Source organism: Ovis aries, chromosome 1 (genome assembly GCF_016772045.2).
Source record: "Ovis aries strain OAR_USU_Benz2616 breed Rambouillet chromosome 1, ARS-UI_Ramb_v3.0, whole genome shotgun sequence".
NCBI lineage: Eukaryota > Metazoa > Chordata > Mammalia > Artiodactyla > Bovidae > Ovis > Ovis aries.
The window spans coordinates 147,109,055-147,133,763 of record NC_056054.1 but is presented as its reverse complement, the minus strand read 5'-3'; the positions used below and the strand labels follow the sequence as shown (position 1 = coordinate 147,133,763).

The window sequence follows — 24,709 nt, the reverse complement described above, 5'->3', positions numbered from 1 at the left end:
ATGTTGTAAAAGCTAAATAGTAACAATACAGTGTAGATGGTAAACATCATCCTGGACTCATTTCTGAAATTCCAGATAATTTTCTTCCAAATAACCTTTTACTGTCATTTACCCAGAATTATGTCATTTTAGTATTTAAAAGGAGAGTTTAAAAGCCTTTCATGTTTGAAACTCTTAACTTTTAAGTTAAAATCTAGAGATGAATAATGCTTATTGTTTCCATCTTCTTTGTTTGTGGCTTTGACATAGCATTTTTAAATGACTTGTCTTATTTGTTGAGATAAGCTGTGCTTTAATTTTAATTTTTTCCTACCTGTCCTCAAAGCAGCCTGCTCCAAATATGTTATATGGCTTATAGATTTTTTGTTACTTAGTTGAAAAAAATAAATTACAAAGAAATACTTTCATTATGTTACTTATTCTTATCAAAGCCATAGTCCAGAAACCATTTTATTGTCAGTTTCATCTACTTATCATATCCCTGTATTAAGACCTTATTCGTTCTTCTTTAAAAAACGTGGGGAAAATTTCAGTGTCTGTATGTTTTAGCATGAAGAGCAAGGGGATTTAGTGGCCTTTTCTTAAGGGTTTAACTTAACTAAGATGACTAACCATCCTGGTTTGCAGGGAACTGTCCTAGTGTTAGCACCAAAAATCCCAGGCCCAGGAAAATAACCTTTAGTTATCAGAAAACAGAGACAGTTGGTCACCCTATAGATGGTTTAAAGTAATTGATTTAGATATGAATGAGAAAACACACCAATACAGGGTAGCAGTAAAATGTGGTTTAAATAGAAGAGTTGTATCTGTATCATTTCTTTCATAAGCAAGTTAAAGGTTTGAAAATCATTAGTGAAGTTCGGAGAAAAATTCAGTTATACACAAAAGATGATTTAACACCTCCCATTCCCCATGCTAAGAGGTACAGTTGTTAGAATGCAATATGTCATCAGTTCTTTTTCCAGTCCTTCTCTGCTTCCTGTGTGTCTTTGTAGGCTTCTTTGATTTCCCTTGTTGGTGTGATATTTTGGTAAAAAGCAGCTGACTCACATCCCATCCAGATCCCCAGGGTCCTCCAGATCCTTCATAAATTTGGCATTCAGCCCTCTCCTTGCCAATTGCTTCCTTTCCCCCCAATTCCCACATGTCTCCCTCCTAAGCCATCTGCTCCTCCTCCCTTCCTTCGATCAGTGCTTTCCTCTGGTCTTCCAACTTCTTTCATTGTTCAGTGTCTGTTGCTTCCTTTTCCCCTCTGTTGCCCGACAGGAAATCAACATACTTTATGCAGTTGATGTCATAGAGCCCCTTTTCCCTGAGAAGTTAAATTTGTGTTCCTGCAAAGTAAATAGGTCATTCTGTTGTGTGAAGGTCAAAGGAAACTGGCGTATTGAACCAGAATTTTTTTTTCTGTCTTACATAGTTATGCACATTATATATATCATCTTTTTTTAAGAATAAATTTTTATTCATGATTTAAATACAAGTTAATCAGTATGAATGTATTATATGAATCATGGGACCAAAGAAATGAGTTATAAGCAAACTTATGTCCTATCCCACTTAATTTTCAAATTTAATCACTGAAATCCAGTGTATTAGTAAAAGTCAATATAGTTTTATATAAGACATGTAATAAATTCAGGTTTTAAAACTTATATGCATGATTTTATAGACATTTGATCTCTGTAAATTTCATTGTTTCCATCTGTGACATGAATTATCTAATAATACCTGTATTAGTTTACAGTGTCCTTGTGGGAAATCAGTGAAAAAATACATATGTCATTTTAAATGGTGACAAACTCTTTATGGATTAGTAATCAGTATTCTGGTTTTCATTATTGTTGATATATCTGCCTGACCTCTGGATATATTCAGCAATCAAAAACTGGGTGGAAAAAAATCAGGAACTGTTTATGCCATAGCAATTTCAACTTTTCCGAATAAACAAGAAGACCTTGTATAATGTATATATGAAACAGATTCGGCATTTGTCTCATCTAATTTTCTGTTTATATTGATTTAAAACTGTGAGAAAACAAATTTCTACAGAATCAGCATGAGTACTTAGTACAGGTGAATATGATGAGTAAGTAATTTTTCAGACTAATACTGGTATTAAGAAACTAATTTGAATCTTTGTTCATCCTTATTGTGAAATGCAATAACCAGTGGGGACTCCACAAGAGAATTAAGCCCTAATGCCCTCAGGCATCCACTCAGTGTAATAAATAGACTTTTCTCCTGTGCATCAAGAACAGTTCTAGTTATGTACACTTCTCAGGGGAATTGAGAAATGCTGTGGTTCAGATGAAGTGCGCTGGTTGTGAACCGCTGGTTTATCATCCCAAGAAACATCTTGAGACTGTCCAGAAACTTGTAATTCTATTTAAATATTTACACACACACTCCTCATGTTTGGATGCTGAAACTAGAAAAACGAAAGCTAACATCTTAGAACTACCTGTGAAGCTCAAGTACCCTTTTGAAAGGATTGTAATAAGCAGAAGGCTTTCTCAGTTCCAGCACACAAATCAGTTTAGATGCAATATGATTATTAATGTAATCCCAGTGGGTATTTATTTGATCATTGCTCTAGATTTTCATTATTTGTGTGTTAGATGTGCATTGACTTCCTTGGTGGCTCAGACGGTAGAAGCATCTGCCTATAGTGCAGGAGACTTAGGTTCGATCCCTGGTCAGGAAGATCCCCCTGGAGACAGAAATGGCAACCCACTCCAGTACTCTTGCCTGGAAAATCCCACAGACTGATGCAGGAGCCTGGTGGGCTATAGTCCATGTGGTCGCAAAGAGTCGGACACGACTGAGCAACTTCACTTGTGAATTAACAGCTTAGATCCTAAGAGCTAGCAGTACCAAATTATGAAAGTCTTTGCCTATGCTATTCCCTCTGTCTGGGATGTTTTGAGGCCTACATCCTCTTTATCTAACTCACTTGTTTCGAGTTTGAACTTAAAGTTGAGTTCTAAAGAGGAGCCTACTGTAAAACCCTATCCTGTACTTCTACACTGAATTTATCTTCCTATAATCAGTTCCCTTTCCTTTTTAGATAACCATTTTGCTTTTCAGTTCAGTTCAGTTTAGTCGCTCAGTCGTGTCCAACTCTTTGTGACCCCGTGAACCACAGCCCATCAGACCTCCCTGTCCATCACCAACTCCCGGAGTTCACTCAGACTCAAATCCATCAAGTTAGTGATGCCATCCAGCCATCTCATCCTCTGTCATCCCCTTCTCCTCCTGCCCCCAATCCCTCCCAGCATCAGAGTCTTTTCCAATGAGTCAACTCTTCGCATGAGGTGGCCAAAGTACTGGAGCTTCAGCTTCAGCATCATTCCCTCCAAAGAAATCCGAGAGCTGATCTCCTTCAGAATGAACTGGTTGGATCTCCTTGCAGTCCAAGGGACTCTCAAGAGTCTTCTCCAACACCACAATTCAAACACATCAATTCTTTGGTGCTCAACTTTCTTCACAGTCCAACTCTCACATCCATACATGACCACAGGAAAAACCATAGCCTTGACTAGATGGACCTTTGTTGGCAAAGTAATGTCTCTGCTTTTGAATATGCTATCTAGGTTGGTCATAACTTTTCTTCCAAGGAGTAAGCGTCTTTTAATTTCATGGCTGCAGTCACCGTCTGCAGTGATTTTGGAGCCTGTTGCAAATCATTACTTACATATTACTTATCTAGTATACTTAAGACACCTAAGGGCCACTTGTATTTCCTTATCTTATAGTTGGAGCCCAATACATATTTCTTCAGATATTAAATAATGAAATATAAATCAGAAAAATGTCTTCTAGCATATGTAGAACTGAAAAATGCTAATTTGAACATACTTGATTTTATTTCCACATGCACTTATACATTTATTTTCTTACTCTCTTATAAACTGGAAAGGAAATATCATCAATGTCATTTCTTTTTTCTAAAACTTCTTTTCTTCTTTGGCTTATTAGTAGGATAAGGAAGAGATATTACACAGGTTAATTATGTGAGTAAATATATTTCTGTGTGGCTTACAAATATGCACAGAATCTTAGAGATGGAGCTGACGAGAGATTGTAAATGGGCAAATCCCTTCATTTTTAAGCAAGAAGAGGAAGCCAGGGAGTTTATTTGCCCCGAGTCATTAATGGATCTATATCATGAGTCAGCTGTAATAGCCAGGTGTCTCAGTGCCTGTTTTGTTTTGCCATGACACACTACATCTGATCACCCTTTCTCAAAGAAAAACTTACATTTAAGATGTTTCCTAACAAAAGAAATCCACAGATAAAGTGGTTTACTGGACTCATTTCATACAATTTTGCTACTTGTTTTGTATCCTAAATTCAATATTTCCAATCATAGAAAGTATTATTTTCAATATTTTCCTGTATTATTTTCAATTGTTTATCCATTGGGTACAAACATGACCTTGTGTCACTTTGATGAATAATCCTCTGCACATTTTTGCTTTATCAAGTATGCTTTTAAGAACATATCTAAATTAATCTTAAGTGATTATCTGAAGTTGCCTCAGGATTTCATCCAAAACAATAAAAATAAACTACAGCAATTTAAATACTAACTTAACTTTAACTTACGGCCATTTTGGGGAAGTCTGAAGTTTCTTTTTGAAACTTTATTAATTAGTATACCTTGGTCACATCTTTTAATTGGTACAAATACTAAGCTAATAATATCTTCTTTATTTAGTAAGTTTATGAGAATCAAACCAGAGTGGTGGGAGTACTTTGAACAATCACAATAACAGCCTCATTGTAAAGTGTTATTTTCAATAGTCCTCTCTTGATTTCCTGTTAATGTTCTCTCCTCTTTGATATTAATAACTTGGAGATGGGAGAGACCAGAGACTTTTAAGGTCAGAATGAAAAAGAACCCTTTTTTATCATTTAGAGGACAAAATAAACAACCCCCAAAAAACCAACACTGATAAAACTGGCATATCCTGTTTTCGATCAGTTTTTTTAAAGTGTACATAAAATGTGTCTCCTTCTATATGACATATACTCTTGGGGCCTCTGTAATTTATAGTCTACATGCCCATTTTTGTCTGGGTCCCTTAGGACACCTAGTTGTAATTCCTAATAAAATCCTTGTAAGTCCATATAAAATGACTCAAATGTCAGAGAAGGGGTGCAAGTATGTTTGGATGCAGAGATAAAGTAGCAGAGGCTAAAGAGTGCCAGATGGAATGTTTTCTAGTTTAATAAATAGTCTTTGGTGACGTCAGGAAACAATATACTATAGCACTTTTAAGTTTCTTCTAAAAAGTATAGTGAACTTTCACATGAGTAAAAGTCCTAACGTGAAAAAGCAGAATATTCTTGAACAGTTTTGGTATTGTACAACGTTGATTTCTTAACCCAGCTTTGTGTTCATGTTGACTGTCACTACTCTTTCAAATCTCTCAAAATGTTTCTGGCCTTCTGAATTCTTTTCCAGATATCTTTTCTCTGAAATAGTTTTGAAAATTTTCCCAAAAGCTAGTCTCAGCCAAATACTAGTTTCTAGAATGCCTGGCACCTTCAATATGGAATTCAGCCAAGTCCTAAAATTCACTGGGGCAAAACCTGATGTGGATGTACACAGCCACTCAGCATCCAGGATCCTTCAATCAGAGAAGGTATTCCAGAAAGCAGAACACATCTCAGAAATCTGAGTGGTTAGCTAAGAAAAAGTTATAGCTCATAATTCAGAGTAATTATCAATGGACTACACTACCATAAGTATTGTAACTGCAAAATAAACGCACGTGGTTAGAGACGGAGCTTGTAATAGCAATCTCCAATTAGCATGATACCCTGAGAGAGTTGATTTACAAATGTTGTTGTCCCTTTGTTTCTTCCTCATAATGCACGCTCATTCAAGCAACTAGGTTTCTTCACATTCCAATCACTTCGATATATTTGATCAGGTCATTACAGTCCTCCAAATAGCCAAGGACTAGTGGCATTTTACTACTGTCTGGGAGCACTTTGTTTAATTATAGGTTAAAGTAGTTTGCCAAATTAAAGGTACAATCTTTTTGTGGTTTCAAGGATGGTGTCCCAACCAGTTTATTTTCGAATATCTATTAATCATGGATGAAATGTTTCTCTAGAAATACCGTTTTAAAATGTATCTTAAAACCTTGCTTATAAACCTTGCCTATAATTTGGAAAAAATTTAAATAATATAAGAATACTTTTTGTAAATTCTCTATTTTTAACAAGTTGACTTTTCTAAATGCTTGTAATTTCAGTATTTGCTCATGATGACCCAGACATAATTTTCCATTTACCGCAGGAAGAATGAATTGTAATCTTTAAAAAACAAAGTAGTAAATGGAAAAATGCATTTGAGTATACAGCGTTATCCCCTTAAAACATGGTTCAAGCTGCAGAAATCACATAAATTATTTTTAGCCTTTATATTTAAAATTATTTTTAATCTGAGCAAGGGGATTGGGATTTTCTTTCCATTACCTGTAATTGGCTGAAATTGGTTTTATCTATTTCTCCATCTTGTTCATACTGTCACTTTTAAAGATGCTCTCTCAAAAAATAATCCCAAGTCTTATGCTGAGGCTGATGCCTAATTTAATGCTGATTCTGCCTTTCTTTTGTTTAAAGGCAAGTTGCTTTAAAAGTACTAATACTCTATTAGTAACGTCTGACCACTTCAAGTTTTATCTCCTTAAGCCTGAAGAATTTGATAATATGATAAATCATACACTTGTAGAATAATCCAGTGTGCATTAAGAAAATTACTAACAGATGGCACAGGTTTTCTCTTCCTAAATCTTACAAATCTAGGTGATCACGAAGCTTTAAAGGCGGATCACACTAGAAAAAGGCTCATGTTTAAGTCACGTTTAAGAGCATCATCATGTATAGGAAAATTTCAAAAGCAGTTGAACTCAACCTGTATAATACCAGTTGAAAATAATGGAACTCTGTCTCCTTGAGTGGATAAAGTGTAATTTGCCAAGGAATCCATTATTTCTTATTTCTTTGCCTTTTAGCATTCATGGTGTCACCCTTCTATCACCTAGATACAGCATATCATCATATTACGTTATGCATCATGCTTATAAAAGATCATGTCAGATTTTCTCATCTTTATTAGGAAAACATACGTATCCTGTTCAGATTTTAAATATGTCGTAGTAATAAGTACGTATTTACATGGAAAAAGAGGAGCCATCCCTCCATAGAGGAACTAATGTAAGATATTTACCTAACTAGATTTCTCCTACAAAGAACAAATGCATATGTGAAATGTAAACAGGTCCATCTTTTCTAATGGCAGCTAGGTGGATTAATGGCAATTAGTTTGGCTATTAGGATCACTCAGGCTTAAATATGGAGTGTAATGGAAGGAGGGCCATCAATCTAATGCTCTCAGGGAGGTCCACCAATAGTACCTATTTCTTCCCCAAGCCACTGAGTCTCTCAGTCTATATGAGACATTGCTGATTTGTAGTTTGTGGCATGAGAAGCACAGAAAATAGGAGCTCTTGTTTTCTGTCCAAAAGTAAGTGCACTAGGTAAACTTTACTTTGGATTTATGTAGAATGAACTCCAATCACTTGCTAAATGATCTGGAGCAAGTTTCTGATATGCTCTGAGCATTCGTTTTCTCATCCTTTAGTAGAAAAATATATCTCACCTGTGAGGCTGTTATAAAAATGAATGATGATGCGTGCAACAATGCCATATACACAGCACATGTTGCTACCTCATGGTTCTCGTTAATCATGACAGTAATGATATTCCAGGTTGTTGTTTAAATACAGTAGTACATTTATGAAATTTACCACAGATTCACTGATGTGTTTTTCATGTGTTTGAGAAGACTGCCAAAAGCATTTTACACTTAGGACATAACTTTTTTCAGTTTTTTCCAGTTGTTAAGTCATTTAAAAACTCTTATTGAAACATTAGCATCTTTAAATGTATGTATTACTTTGGTATGAGGTCAACAGAATTTGAGTTTTTCTCTGTACAGCAACAGAAAAGAGTGTATTTCTAACAAATTCTCAAATATCAAGCCTTTCAATGAAGAAATAATGACCAAAATCAAAGAATTCTATGTATCCTACATCTCAAATCTTGAAAAATATGATAGTATGCTTTCTCCATGGGAGTGGAGCAAGATTCTAGAGATACAGAAAACTCCTTACCACTGTAGAATTTCTGTTTTATATAGAAGAGAAACAGTAAACACAAGATAGAATTTTTTGTTTGTTTTTTGTTTCTTATTGGTTTCAATCTTACTCTTTCATTTTCCCACTGACTGATATCACAAACATCAGAACCTTACCTGAAAAGTTCTGAATGCTGAAACCTCCTATTTAGGTTTGTATGGAAGAAACCTAGGATTCACGAAATTCTGAATTTCAAATCAAAGTTCAAAAATAATGTATAGCCTTAGGTTTGGGGCAATCCAGAACATTGAAATCCTTAACACTATTAATACTTTTTGCACGTATATTCTGTTTAGAATGTTTTTGTCTTCACTGGAGAACTTTACTGTTTATAGTTGGAGAAAGACTGTTGCAAATATATCATTCCAAATGGTATTTGAAATACTCTTCAGGTAGACATTTTCACTTTTGTTTTTGCAAATAGCTATAGAAATATAAGGGACAGGATACATTTATTTTGATTTATTTATCCACAAGATGACCATTCGTTCTCTCGAAATAGTGAGAAGTACATGTGCATAATTATGAAGATTAATGTAAGCCATGAAAAAGAGTTCCTTTAAGCCCTAGCTCAGGCCCTTCTCCCCAAGATTCTATTCTGTCCCTCACATGCATAAATTATCTTACTTGCTTTCTCTTAGGTAGTGTGTAGATATATTTTCATTTGTTTTACCATGTATTGTGGTGGAGAAGAGGGGGTTATATATCATCCTTTGTCTTATCATGTGTCTCTTACGAAATGAGGCACAAATTTGCCAAATAAGTGAGCTAGTTTCTGGCATAGTCTTGTGATCAATAAAAGAGAGTGAAGCAACTGACCATATGGATATTGAATCTCTGACCCTGTCTGATGAGCCCTGACTCTGATTAATCAATTAAGCTTGTCACATGCAAGTCACTTCTTGTTCTCTTGACTCTTTTAGATTAAAATACCACAGAACAGGGATGTGTGTTTATTTCAATTTATGGCTTATTTTAGGGATCTTCCTACTTGTATAGAATCTTAATAAACAGTATTAAATGTTAAATAAAAAGTATTAAAGGCTTTTATTGCTTATTTATTTTTTCAGGTTACAAATTTATTTACACAAACAAGTCTCCTTAATTTCTATACTTCATTTCTATAAAGTCATTCTGCATTTCTGAGTCCAAGAATCCATTGCATACTCAGCCTTGGTTTGGACTTTGTCTGCCATAGTTATATGTTTTCTTCATAATATAAGTGAATTGAAATTTCACAAATAACAAAATAGTGTCTCTGGAAAAGGCATTAGCTTAGCAAGGCATTTGGTGGTAAGGGAAATTCTCATACTGGACGAAAACTGTAGAAAAGAGCTAAGCGTAAGAACCCGTAGTGAGAAAAAAAAAAGGATTTACTGTTTGAAAAGTATTTTCAGCTGGTGAACATGTAACTCAAAAGAGCCAAGTGCTTAAAAATGAGCTTTTCTCCCCTCAAATATGACGAGCATTTGTCATCTTTATTTCTAGAGTATAGTCATAATTCCTCCATAGATTTTTATTTCAGGCTATCCTAACAGTGACTATATGTAAATTCAGAATTGTAGCCAGATGGTTGGAAGAGGTGATAAAAAGCAATCCTGTTTTCGTAGGAAAGTGAAAATTGCCCATAAGACTTTGTTTTTACCTTTAAAACAGCAGGACATTGTTTCATGAGACCTGTGAAGGAACTAATACATTAACTTTAATGGCTGGGAACTAAATTAATTTCTCATAGGCATGTAGAATACTACCATGTAATACGCAGAATTTTCGGAGGTAAAAATCAATCAACTTAACTCACTTTGCGGGGATGGCTGGCAGAGGCTGTTTTCTTCTCAAACCACTCTTATATTGCCTCCTTTTTATAGGATTCACTTTGGGGTTCTGATCTTAATGACTTGGGAACCAGACACCTGGGGAATCAGCTAAAAGCCCTCACTGTCTCATCTGCTCTCTCTTTCACCAGCAGTCGGCAGTTGTCTGCCCCTGGTTTGGAATACAATAAATTAGAGATGGCTTTCCCGGTTGACTGGTTCAATAACATGGTGTCCAGGAGAAAATGCCAAACCCAGGTCTTCATATTGACTTTGAACCACACTTAAGCAAGCAAAATAGGTGTCTTTTAAGAAGTCAGGACTTCCTTTCTTTTTTTTAAAGTATTATTCCTTGTTAAAATTAGGATTCATGGCAAGATCATCTGGTGCTATAAACTAGATATACAGAAAGATAATAATTTATACTTTCACACAGAAAATCACCCTCTCCCTTTAACTTAACCATGTCTCTCTGCAGGGTGGCTCCCACTTGCCTTCAATTAGCAGTATAGCCCTTGTTAGTCTATAATCAAATTATCCTAGGTGTGCTTCTGTGGCATCAAACAGCCAACTACCAATTTATAAACTGCCATGAGGAAGAAATGAGAAGTTTAGTTGGAGGAATGAAAATCACAGAGAAACGCAGCTGCCATAGTCCTGGGCAGCAATTCTCCCAGGCCTGTGTTCTCAGCTGGCAGCTCCCCAAGCTGTGGAGAGAGCCACGTGTCCCCACTGGGATAATTGCTTTTTTCTGCATGAGTCTCTTGTTGTCTCTCTCTGATGATCGAGTGTGTTTAAACTCTTGGCAGAAATCATGTTGGTTTTTAAATGGTATTGTAAAGTGGCCCAGCAAACAAATGAAACTGGATCACGTTCTCTTGTATGCATGTCACCCAAGCAAGTATGGAATGCCAGTGGAGAGATCCTAATTGCCTGTTTTTCCTCTCAATTCCACACCTAGGAGAACAGTTGAAAGACCTACAATAACTTTTTTTTTTTTCCTTGCAACACTTTCCCTTTTAATGTGACCAGGTAAAATGTAGAATAGTCATTTGTTTTCAATTTGTCATTTTCATAATTTCTTTACAGTGTGTATGTACTTACCCAGGCATCCTTTTTTTGTATAAGATGTTTTGTGTGTGAAAATCTCGTGAACATCATTCCTACCATTAAGTAGGCTATAAAGACCAAGGATGATTAGCATAAGAATGGACAAGCAAATGGATAAGTAACATTCAGATGAAAAATTTTCACAGTGTGATGGAAATCTTACTAATGGTTTTTTTTTATAATCTATACTGAGAAAATATTGTAAATAATAGCATATAATTTATTTTTCAGGAAGAAGAACTGTGATTTGCCTAACCATGGTTTATTATTTTGTTTAATCATCTAAAAGAAAACTTACGTTGGAGATTTTAATATGAAATCATGTTCTTATGGATACATCAAAATCACTTTTAAAAACATTAGTGTGACAAGGTTACTACAGATAAATAGAATAAAGATTAAGTTCTTGAAATTTCTGTCTATACTTAAGTATTGATGGTGATTTGAGTGGTAGATATAAATTATTTTATATCAATGATTTTTTGATAACTGAAGTTTTACAAAAATTTAAATTTTGATCTACTTGCTAACTCCATTAAAATTTATGTTCCAAAAAGTAAAACAGCAAAACTGTGAATATGTGTATTAAAAATATAAATTACCTATATTTGATATAAGTAAAAACATAAAACTATTTAATTCTCAGCATGGCTTTTTATTAACTGTTCTTATTGAACTGCTTACCTGAGAGTGTGAATAAGAAATACTGCAAAATAAGAAAGACTGTATTCTTTGATAGTACATAAGATCCAAATTATGTGAATTATCTTTTATTTGGTTATAACTTTTTAGACTGCTGTGGGACATGTATTTTATCAAACTCATCGTCTATCATATGTGTAGTATAATTGCACTACCACCAGTGTTTTCCCTTCATTTAGGATGCGACCTTTGTTTTTGAAAGTTGATGTGGTATATGTTAGAAGGCTTGGAAGCTTCAATTGGAATTGTTCACATTAATGGTTGATACTCTTGCAACCAGACTGGAAAGTGATGGGTATTGTTTCACTTCCTATCACTCTCTCCTCCCTGACCAAATAAGATATCTTTGGTGGGGGGTGGGTTTTGTTGTTACTGTTGTTGAATGCTAAAGGTTAAAGTAATAAAAACTGTTACTCTGACTCTTCTTAACATGTCTCTGTTGAAAGGAGTCCTTAAGGACTATCCAAAACTGCCCTGAGGTTTAGTTCACCACGTGAATGTCTGGAGGCTATGACTGGCATCTGGGGTTCTGGTGTCTTGTGGTCATTAAATCTTACTGCGAAGTACTCTTCCTTTAGTTGACAACAGTGTGGTATGTGTTGCTCAGGTCAAAGATCCAGGCAGAATTGGCAGCATTGCTATGAAGAGATATTCTGCCCAAAGAGACTTAGTAGTGAATTGTTTAAGGATGATACCCTGTACTATAATTCACAGCCTCTCTGCTCATTTATTTTGCAAAGCAGTGTGAAAACATGATAAAGAATCATTTTTCAGAAAAAATAATTTCTAAGCCTAAGTGCTTTAAAACTGCCACTCATATTAACCCTGCTGTTGTCTTTACTACTGTAAATGAATATTTCTGAGCCGTTAATCTTTCAGAAAATTGTAAAAATTAAGTACTGCCCAATTTCCCATAGGTATAATGACACCTGTTTGTGTCTTTTGTGTATTATTGAAACATATTTCTCTTCTAGCATTCTAAATCAGTGTTCTTTGAATCCATTGTTAGGATCTATTTTAAAAATAGTATTTATAGTGAGAAACACAGATTTTGAATGCAACATCTACTTAAGGAAATGAGATAAATTATATGACAGTTTAGTGGTTAGCAATTTGAAATCGTCTTTGAAGCCCTTAATATAATTAGTGGTTTCGTTTTTGGTCTGCTGAATTCAAGTCACATTAGGTTAATGTAATTAAAAGCAGAAAAGATTTTGTGTAGCCGAACTAGTTAATTAGCCCCAGTTGGTTTAGTATGTTAACCTAGAGGTGTATGGATAACATTGTGGGAGTGATGCCTGAAAAAAAATTCCTGTGTAACAGATACTGCAAATCATCTGACTTGCTTTAGGGTAGAAAATGAAGACATACCAAGAAGTTCATTTTAAGTTCATCTTCATTTCTGATTTTAAGCACTGATTGCTGTAGAGTAACCAGACAAAAACCTTAATTTACTTTCTAAAAGGAAGCTTGCTTTTCTGTGTGCAGAGATAATGTTCCTTCTTGTATTCTGGAAATAAGAATTCTGATTGTAGTTTTTTTGTGTGCTCACCAGAAAAAAAATATGAAATGGTTCTCTCCACTTTTGTTTGACAAGCTACATCTTATTCCTGATTTTTCTGTATAATCTTGTTAGTAAACAACACAATAAAGGAGATGAAAGCATTCTATAAGGGATTTTCAGTGACTTCAGAGAAGTCTTTAAGTACTAAGAGAGAAGGCTTTTACCCTTAAGGAAAAAATCATTTATAGCTTCTTAAAGGGAAAATGCTAGTATATAAGAATCCCACATATCAAATACGTTGAGGTATTCCTTACCTTAATGTCACTATTTTTTTTTTTTTTTTTAACCTGAGACTGGTTCTAAAGAAAAAGAGAAAATGTAAAGTTATTTGAAACTTAAAAAATTTTTCGCCATCTCCTCTTTTCTCCTCCTCTGACTCCTTCCCCCAAAAGAGCAACACCACTGGGAAGCTTTTGTTTTCATCTAGTATGTAGATAGCTGAGGGCCCCCCCTTTAAGCGCTGTCTAGAGCTTATGGAAATGTGGGCTTCTAATGTGGTTACTACTGAGGGCTGGTTAGGTAGATGGTAATGAGGAAGAGGGACCTCTGCTTGGATTTTTGACACAGGCTAGATGCCAGCATATTGTCTGAAAGCTTAACACATTCTGCATCTCCACTCCCCGGATTATGTTAATTGAAGTAGTCCTCTGCAATGCAGTGTTTAACGTTGTGTCTGTTCATTATACAAACTCGTTTTTGATAGGTTTACAATTTGGCTGTCAGATCCAGCTGCAGGAAGAAATCTGCCAAGAAATATTTCTTAGCTTGTTTTAAACAGTGCTGTTTTCACAGTTGTAGTATTCTGTATGTGTTAGAAGACATATTTTTCCTTTCTCTGAAGAGAGAGGAAATGTCAATTTTTGGTTTTACAAAGGAGCACTAAGATTTAGAATATACAAAGTCACCTTTTACAATCAATATTTTTATGACTCAACATAAAATGGTGATGGTTAACGGTAGGTTACTGTTTAAAAGGGGTATGTTATATTTGATTAGGGTTACAGCGCTAGGTTTTTTTCCTATTCTTTTGCTTATTGAAAAGAATAGGCCACCATGCAGTCCACATTTGTGACCATAGAGAATAGAATTATGGCTTTTGGTTTGATCTGTTTCAATTCAGCCATTGACATAGTGCCAGAATCAATTTGAACTTATGGAAATTGAAGACTGTCATTTTCATCCAGTATTTTTTCTGTTTCTGTTTTCGGTAACTTTTTTGTTTCTTCCTTCACTTTTGTCAATTTCTGTCTCTATCATCTCAAGGAAAAAAGTTTCTCCCCGGTTTAGTGAGGTTTGTTTGATTTTCCATTTAATTTGTAATATTCATTTTGGGCTATTTAACCCTTATTACCTGTGAGTGGAATGTAGGGTTTTATAATGAAAATGTCTTGTCGATGGGATGGAAGTTATGTGGGGGCATTTATACTAATCTCGGGAGTCTTCTCACTGCTTTTTCCAGATAGAATAAGCATTTATGATATTATTTAATTTTAACCCCTCCCTCCTTTTGTCATTTTAATTCAGCTTTTATCTTTAGGACAAAGCCAGGTCTTCAGAACAAGGCTTATAAGCCTCAGCACTATTGACATTTTGGGTGTGTGATAATATTCTTTATGTGGTGGACTCCTGTGTATTGTAGTATATCATTGAATTGAAAATGCAGCTTATAGAAGAGCATATATCACATGATTTTGCTTTAGTAGAAGTGTGTGTGTGATGTATTTTTTATATCTCTATATCCATATCTACTCATCTATATCTATACTGAGAGAGAGGGAGGGACAAAAGAAAAATGTTCAGAAAGTATTGACAGTAGTTAACTTTTGGAAGGTTTTTTTCTCATGTGACATTTATTTGTTAGTTTTATTCTGTTTGAGAATTTAGGTAAGTATATATGAAAAGAATAATTCTATCATTAACATATCTTATAACTGCTATAAACCTTTATAAAAATACTTAAATAATACACTAATTTTACCTACAAAAGCCATTTGCATTCATCAAAAATCTTTCAGGTGACTACTCTATGCAGATGTTTTTCTAAGCATGAGGGACATAATCATGAACGATGTAGAGAAAAGTTAACAGGAAGGTTCTTAAAATAATACCTGGAGAATAATGATTTTTTAAAAATAAAAGGACTTTAAAAAATCAAGTTCTAAAGCCCCCCCAAATTAAAATCACTTTGTTAATATCTGATTTTTCCTAATACATAAAGATTTGGTTACAATCTCTAGTTTGGGGTATCTGAGTTGAAATGAAGCAATTTAGGCATTTCAAAACAGTGTGACCTCTGCCATTATAAAGTAGTAAACTCCTGGTGTAGGATGAAAAACAAAATTCTATTTGAATGGTTCCTTCCTTCCTTCCTCCCTTCCTTCCCTCCTTGCTTGCTTTCTTTATTCTTTTGTTTCCTCCTTTGTTTAATCTGTAGACTGTACAGAATAACTTTGAGATCAAAACCTCCATAAATAAACATTCTGGAAGTTCTCCCTGACAAACTTTTCTAAGGTTCAGAGCTTTATAGATATTCATGGTTAACTGGACTCTACTCCCCACCAAAAATGTATTAAATTAAGTAAAGATAGTTCAATTTCCTCATCCCAATCTTAATTCATGATTAGCTTCAGCCTACTTATTGTACTGCAAGTCTGCTTATATTTGTAATTAATTCTTCAAGTAATTAAGTGTTCAAGAGTGTACCCAAATGAATTTCCAGATGATTTATTGGGATCTGTTCAGTCTCTGCCTCCTAAGTCCCTAAGAAACTGTTGGGCAGAAATAGAATCTATGTTTTTTAGGACATGTCAGTTTCTGCAGTGTTTTGGAAATTAAGATATATTCTTTTAAAGCAACTCTGGTAAGTTAAGTAATGAGAAATAGTTTTGTTTCCACATCTTATAACACTGAATATGGTTCTTGAAATTACTTATAGCTAATATATATTGGCATATTAATTATAGTCACATAGTATTAAAGAATTTCCCAAACAGCGCAGTCCTACTATATAGCATAGGGAATTCTATTCAATATCCTGTGATAAACCATAATGAAAAAGAATATAAAAAAAGAATGTACACATATTTATAGTTGAATTATTTTGCTATCCAGCAGAAATTAACACAGTATTATAAATCAAATATACATGAATTTAAAAAATTTTCCTTTTTCTTTTTTCTACTTATTAACCAAATTGCTCATGCAATTTTTGTTTTCCTTTAATTAAATAATATGAAAGAACCGAGCCCGTCTGGAAACACAAACTTCTAGTTATACAGAATATAATAACTTTGCAAGAAATGTAGGTAAGGAAATATTTTGCCTCTTTTAAATGATATCTTTGGAATAAATTCTGTTTAAAGTTATTACCTATAAATATGGCAAATACTACACATCAGCTTTTTTATTTAATTAGGCTTTCTTTGCATGCTTAGAAAGTTGACTGCACTTACAAAGACCCCATCATATAAAAATTACTAAAGCAATGTTAATGATATTCATGTGAAAAATTTTTTTTTTTAAGATACGAGGAGGAAAGCTCATGATTACTTACACCCGCAAAAGTGATGCAGGCAAATATGTTTGTGTTGGTACCAACATGGTTGGGGAGCGTGAGAGTGAAGTAGCAGAGCTCACTGTGTTAGGTAAGTACAGTTTTATTTGACTTGCTTAACTGTAAAGTGAATCTCTTATTATCATTTAGTATGTTTATGCACCAATCTGCCTGCCAATGCAGGATATGCGGGTTTGATTCTTGGGTGAGGAAGATCCTCTAGAGAAGGAAATGGCAACCCACTCCAGTATTCTTTCCTGGAGAATCCCATGGACAAAGGGCTAGTGTCCTTGGGGTCACAAAGAGTCGGACATGACTGAGCGACTAAACAACAACAAGGGAAAAAGAAATGGCCTCTTCTAGAAGGTAAACCAGTATTTGGGGAATGGGAAAAAGACAGATGGAATTAGTAAAGCAGCCTTAGATAAAGTAGCCAAGACACAGAAAGACAAATAGGAGGAGACACCACACCAAGAGAGGAGAAGTGGGGAACTCTGTGGAATACTTTTTTTAAATTCTAAATCTGCTCTTCCATAACTTCCAAAATGGCTTTAAGTTTCTGTATTTTTTTGAGATGACTTTTTCTAATTTTAGAGAGACCGTCCTTTGTGAAGAGACCTAGTAACTTGGCAGTCACTGTGGATGACAGTGCAGAATTTAAATGTGAGGCCCGAGGTGACCCTGTGCCCACGGTACGATGGAGGAAAGATGATGGGGAACTGCCCAAGTCCAGGTATGAATGAGAATTTAATGATGGGATTCATCTACCCGGAATTTCTGTGGTTCTCATCTGACCACTGTTCACATATAAGCCACTAGAATGGTTTTCTCTGGACTCTTTGATCTCCTTGGGCCAGACACAGTAAGAGAGATAATTAGAATCAGAAGGTTGCCATGCTTTCTCTGAGAGTTTCAGATAAAACTGTACATTCATGACCCCAACATGCCCAGGAACCCTTGCAAGATGTGCTATTCCTTAAATAGTTTTCTTTTTGTCCAGCCAGACTACAGTTAATACCAGTGTCTTATATGGGAGTAGGTGGGGAAGGGAGGTACAGCATTAAAGATATAACTATGAACCAATTAAAAAGCAGACTTCCTTTTCCTTAGCTACAGTATCACCAGGGAATGGTAGAAGAGGTCAGAGTTTCTTGGTATCTGTCAAATCCTTAAATTGCCTAGAAGCAGAGATACACTCCCAGCCTTAGGGAATGAGGTAATGAAAGGAAACTTTCAGGCACTGTCTTGAGGCTGTCATCTCTCCTGTGGCCATTCATTCACCAAACATACCTTGAGCCCCTATTAGGTTTGCGGGTTATAGCAATGGTTTAGATAGAGCTTCTGTTGTCAGTGAACTCACCAAAGGAGACATGTATGGATAGATTCAGAGTAACATAGCACACCTTTTTAATGCATAAAGGTAGACCTGTGGGAGCAGAAAATCAGGAGAGAGTTATCAAAGGGGAGCGACAGAGAAGCAATGTCTTAATTAAACATATCAACTTGATAAACAGAAAGAGAAGAATATTCAGGAAAGAGATATCATAAAACAGATGCAAACCTAAGAATGTTTTGTGTGGTGGAAAGTTAGAGCGGCAGCACATGGGGCCTGGGACAAGAAGTTATGGGAAATCAGGCTGGAGACAGAGAGGCTGAATTCACAAGACTTTGTATGGATTCAAGGATTTTTAATCATATGGCATGTACTTGATGAGCCAAGAGAGACTTTACTATGAACCCGATTGCTTTTTAGAGAAAATAGAATTTTTAGCATTAGGGCTATCACATCAATGGGGGTGAGGCCAGTGGCTGGGTCACCATTGTTGTTGTCCAGATAAGAGATGTGAATTGCCTGAATGGGGAGATAAGATAGAAAGAGGATAGGGGTCCATTATCAAGACCAAACTGATGAACTGAATGATTTGTTCCATATAGGGAGCTGGTGAAGGAAGACAGGTGGATTGTGTTAGGAGAGGGAGTTGTTTTATGTGCTAGGGTAAGAAAAGAAAGTTTTATATAACATATTAAATAGTAGGTGTCTGTGGGATATGATGTCTAATTACTAATCAGGATAATGAATTTGAACTTATATAAAATAGAAGCTAGAAATATTTGTGTAGTTGATCAATATATAACCTGCTGGATAGTTTAACTGAGGGATTTCATGTAGAGTAAAAAGATTAAAGTGAAATTTCAAGGGACATCCAAAATTTTGAGAAAAAGGAAGACGAGACAAGGCAAGAGAATTCTGGCATGAGACTGTCTGGGTACAAATACCAACTCTGCTATTAAAATAGCTGAAGAACAAAGCCAGCTTATCTCACCTTCCTATGCCTCAGTTTTCTCATCTGCCAAATAGAGATGAACATAATACTTTATAAGTTGTTATAAGAATTTTAAAATAGAAAACCTACAGAATACTTAAAGTCTGACATATAATAAGAATTGATTTAATTATCACCTAAATTTTACTCTGAGTACAAGAGCTTGAGGAAAGAACTGAATAAGTGCCAACTTTGCCCAAAAATATTCTGTTAAAAAGTAGTTTAATGAAATATCATATGTTAACGCATATGTATGGAATCTAGAAAGATGATACTGATGAATCTATTTGCAGGGCAGCAATAAAAATGTCACTGTTTTAGGTCATCCTTCTTTCTCAGAAAGGAGAGGAAATCACATCCTGGAACAAGTCCCTTAATTTTGTAGATAGGCTGTATTTGTGTGCTAACTTTTATGAATTTTACAATATTGGTATGATTACATTGCTTGAGGATTTTGGTTTCTTGTAAAAATTTTAATTTCAGTTCCTGGGAAAGATCATCTTCACATGTTCTAACAGGGATACCAATTTTACGTTTTAATGTACCCCTAAATGTGTCATCAGAATTCCCTTTGCCCAGTAATTATGACAGCTTCATGACTGAGATGGAGAAGGCAGTGGCAACCTACTCCAATACTCTTGCCTGGCAAACCCCATGGATGGAGGAGCCTGGTGGGCTGCAATCCATAGGGTTGGCTAAGAGTCGGACACGACTGAGCGACTTCAATTTCAATGGAGATACAGACATAGAGAACAGACTTGTGGATGCATAAGTGGGAAGGGGGAGAGGGTGGGATATGTGGAGAGAATAACATGGAAACATACATTACCATATGTAAAATAGATAGCCAATGGGAATTTGCTGTATGACTAGGGAACTCAAAAGGGGGCTGTGTAACAACCTAGATGGGTGGGATGAGGAGGGATGTGGGAGGGAGTTGAAGAGGGAGGAGACCTAGGTATACCTGTGGTTGATTCATGTTGATGTTTGGTAGAAACCAATACAATATTGTAAAATAATTATCCTTCAACTAAAAATAAGTAAGCTTAATTTTTAAAAAGTATTGTAATATTTTTGCCCCTGTGAATATAAAAAATGCTCATTTCTATGTGCATGCGTACATAAAGGATTGCCACATTATTTACCTTTTGCTTTAAATTTTCTGAAGAGAATATTGCATGTGAGTTGATGTCTAAATATGCCACAATTGTAACAATGGAATTCTTCAAGTAGAAGCTCACTTGACTGTGCTTTCTTTCGTTTGGTCACTAGATATGAAATCAGAGATGATCATACCTTGAAAATTCGGAAAGTGACAGCTGGTGACATGGGGTCATATACTTGTGTTGCAGAAAACATGGTTGGAAAAGCTGAAGCATCAGCTACTCTGACGGTCCAAGGTAAGATCCAGAGAACGTTTTTGAGATTAACTTATGAAATACAACGTTGATATTTTAGAATATGATAAATTAGTTTGTATAAATTATAGACTTTAAATAGTGCTAAGTATATTTTATTTCAAACATATTTAAAGGAAATTATTGTTTTGCTTATGGGAGCCCTATAAGTATTTGTCACAGGAGAAGTACAAGAGCGTTTTTGTCTTGGGCAGGTAGAGGAAGAGAATGTGCTTTAATCTCTGGGTCTTCAAACATAGAGCTTTAATTAAATGACAAGTATTGCCAAAAATATTTGATCTTTAAATGGGAATAAATCTACTGTTCCTTCAGGTCATGCACTTTCAAGTGTCTGTTCAGAACAAAAAGGTGAAAAGTTTGCTTCCTTCTAGAATGTAAGATGATCCACAGAATAGGGACTTTTGCAGTCTTTTTCTGTGCACACAGTGCCTGTGACTTAACAGACACTCAATAAATATTTGTTGAGTGAATGAATCACATTTGTACTTTGCTAATTTTGACGAAGATTTATTATTTGGTGTGACGTGAACCAAAATGGATGCCATATTCTACAAGATTTTTGAACGTCAAAGTCATGTCTGAAACTGCTATGCAGAAATGGTCTGTCACCTCCTTTGAGTCCATAATTGCGTATGTTTTTTTCATTCTCATAATATCTTTTTTCTTCTTCCGTGACGTCATGCTATTTCTTACTATGTCTTATCTGAGAACTTTCTTTTTTCTTTTTTAGGGTCATTATTTATTGTGGAATTTGAGAGACAGTGACCTTTAAAGAACTTTGTGTTGATGAAAAAAAATCCATATTTTGACAAGTATATAGAGTAAAAAGGGATTTTGGCCATAAACCACTTAGCTTGTTTCTGAGTATGACATTAGCAACACTTGCTCTGTCATCATTTCTGAGCACTGTCTCCTCTAAGGCTATTATGAAGAAAAAGGTGCCTTTTGAGGGAGTGCTTCTACTGTGGGCTTTCTACAAAAGAGCCTTGTGGGCTTTTTACACTAGGAAAAAAAAAGAATAAAGAATATTTCCTTCCTGTCTCTAAAGCCATTATGTCCCACTTTGGGGTTTTCAGCTCAACCTCATAAAAACAAAAGAAAAAAAGAGAAAAGATCAAGAACAAACATTGAATTTCTAAGGCCTAGACTACTTCTCTTTAATCTAAGTTAGATTTGAACTCCACATAAGACTAAAACTGTAAGCAAAAAAAAAAAAAACCCTTTGCATTTAGAAAAAAGCAAAAATTTTAAGAGATGTCAAGTTCAAGTTCAAAAGCCCTCCAGAGGGAGTGAAAGTAGCCCAGGATGAATACAAGACATGAAAAGGTGTGTCTATCTCCAGGCAATGGTGACAGGGAGCTTGACTGTCTATTACATTAGTCAGAGAAATGTTTCACTTTATAAAGTCCTTTACCTTGGGAATTTGATGCTTTTATAAATAATAGCTGTTCCTTTGTGTCTATAGTAGACATTGAAATCAAAATAAAGTTTCTTCCTACAATCTTATACTCAATTCCAAAGTTAATTCAGCCTTAAGTTTTCCATATGGAATTTGTGTTCCTAAGCCTAGATTTCAGTGAAAACTGGGGTAAAGATGATCGAATGAATTTAATACTTGAAAAATGCTAAGGAAGTTAGAAGTTCTTATTTCAACTGTATTGGGTTTTTTAAAAATAAATTTATGAAATATCTGTATATTGTTGAGAAGTTATTATTCAAGTATTAAAATATGTGCATTACCATCACTGTTAAAATGCAAGCTAGAATAATATGCACAAATATGAAAGAAAGTAAAATGATTGCCAGTAGCAAAAGATAACTAAGGAATAGAAACAAAGGAAAGTTTTCAAGGGTAACTTGAAAGCTATATATGTATTTTTTTCCCTTGAGATTAAACAAAGAAAAACACTAGTTACTGCAAAGGAAACCCATCAAAAAATGAATTCATTTGACAACAGGAAACAGTTATAAGAAGTTTAGTACCATATTTGTTTTTGATTTCTGTATTTTATTTGTGGTTCACTTTTAAAAGGCACTATTGGAGTCAGTAGAAGCTTAAAAATAATCTTTTCCTTTCCTCATTCCAAATGCAATAAATAATTAACTTTGAGAATTGATGTTGGGCAATAGAACCCTGTGCTCCACATAGAAGTTTTGGGGAAAAAAAGTTTCTTAAGTAAGGATGAGCATTTGATTTTCCACCCCAAGTATACTTATGATTGGTTCTAACATTTAAAACTTAACCCTGATTGGAGAATTACTTGCTTTTTTAATTTTTTTCTTTGAAATCTCAATTCTGCTCTTTTAGAGACTCTATCTGTGTATTTCCTTAAATATTCCATTCTGAACTTGTGATTTCTTTGACTTTTCTATTATGTACTCTTCAGTGCTTAGCATGGTACTAGGCATCTAGTAGACACTTTATATAATACTTGTTACAATTTGAAATAGGTATTTGAACTCCAACGTTCTACTAGAGTGGTAGAAGTATCACAGGGATGTCCCAGGGGAAATTCAACATCTGGTGACTTGGATTCTGAGTGCCAGCAGTAGGTTGCATTAAATCATATTTGACGAGCTTGTCATCTGTGATGACTGCCTGGTGGGTCTGTGTTTGAAAGGAGCAAAGTAAAACCTGGGGCTTGACAAGGTTTCTTAAACTTAGATAAAGTTTGTTATCTGAGCTTATCTGAAATATCTCATCATATCTATCTGAGCTTATCTGAAGCTTATTAAATATCCAGGTTATTGGGCATGCCCCTTGGAGAACCTGATTTAATAGATCTTCGTTGGGGCACAGAAACTTGTTTTTATTTTTTATTTTCAAGCAAGCTCATCAGTCCTTGTAATAAGTTATCAGATGAACTTACAGAAAGAATAAAGGGCTTTCAAAATTCCTCTAGAGTTCAGGAATTACCAGAGCTGGAAGAAGTACATTACAAAGAATTGTGTAGTGAAGATTATAGACATTGGAGTCAGATAGAATGTTGTTGAATCTTATTTCTGTCGTTTACCTAATGTGTGACCTAGAAAAAGTTGCTTAGGTTTCTTGAGTCTTGGTTGCCCCATGTATAAAAAGTGGACAGTAATACCAACCTCACAGCATTTTTCAAGTATTAAATTAGATTATACATATAAAAAGCTTAACATATTGTGTATTACAAAGTGTTTTATAAATAAGGAGCATTGTATTATACAAGTGTTGTTGTTAGTGATAGCTTCATTGTTTAATTTTAATAATATTAGTTATTTCATAAGAAAAATAGTTATGTTCAGATAATTCTAGACAGTTCTTCCTTTGCAATTGTAAATGAGAAATCTGAAGTAATAAAATCATGATAATTTATTATGTAACACATTATTAAGACTCTTCTCAAATATAAATCATTACATTTTTATTAGAAAAAAAACTTTGACTTTTAAACTTAATGTGCTGGATCTTGTTAATGCCATCAAAGGTAGTGCTAGATTTAATATTGAGGTTATGCAAAATAACTAGATAATGTAATGAAAATTATGACCCTTTGGGAGTAGAAATTATTTCAAAAATGATTGCATTTCATGTGTAATGGGGTGTTACTGTCATGGAAAAACGTTCAGCAACTCAAAGGATCTGTAGTAATTTGACCTATTGAAAAATTATTAATGTCCATTACATGACCAATAAAAAATAATGAAGTAATGCTGTTTGGAATCATAGCAATAGAAAAGTGTTTCTATTTAACTCTGAATTAACTAGAAGATTCAGTCAGACTAAACTTGATAGTCCGTCATTTTCTGAAATAATCAAAATATTATTATCTATGAATGTAAATCATCAATATTGTTACATTTATGCCTTGTGTTTGTATGCACCATTTTCCCTCCATCTGGTAATAACATTTACACACCTCTTCAAGAATTTTATTTGTAAACCTAAAATACAGAAACAAATTCAAGCATCTTTTTAAAGAAATATTGTGTCAATTTTGATTGATTATGTTGTTGTTGTTCAGTCACTGAATC

The 24,709-nt window shown here is 34.7% G+C and overlaps 1 protein-coding gene across 16 annotated transcripts in view; it reads left to right on the top strand.

Moving 5' to 3' along the window:
* The window catches only part of ROBO1 (roundabout guidance receptor 1), a 1,286,018-nt gene that overhangs the window by 1,154,115 nt on the left and 107,194 nt on the right, over positions 1–24,709 (top strand). For all 16 annotated transcript variants that reach the window (XM_060416459.1, XM_060416456.1, XM_060416445.1 and 13 more), the window contains 3 exons: positions 16,933–17,053; positions 17,557–17,695; positions 20,559–20,686. In XM_060416459.1, the coding sequence (XP_060272442.1) occupies positions 16,933–17,053; positions 17,557–17,695; positions 20,559–20,686 (388 nt within the window). The remainder of the gene's footprint in view (positions 1–16,932; positions 17,054–17,556; positions 17,696–20,558; positions 20,687–24,709) is intronic.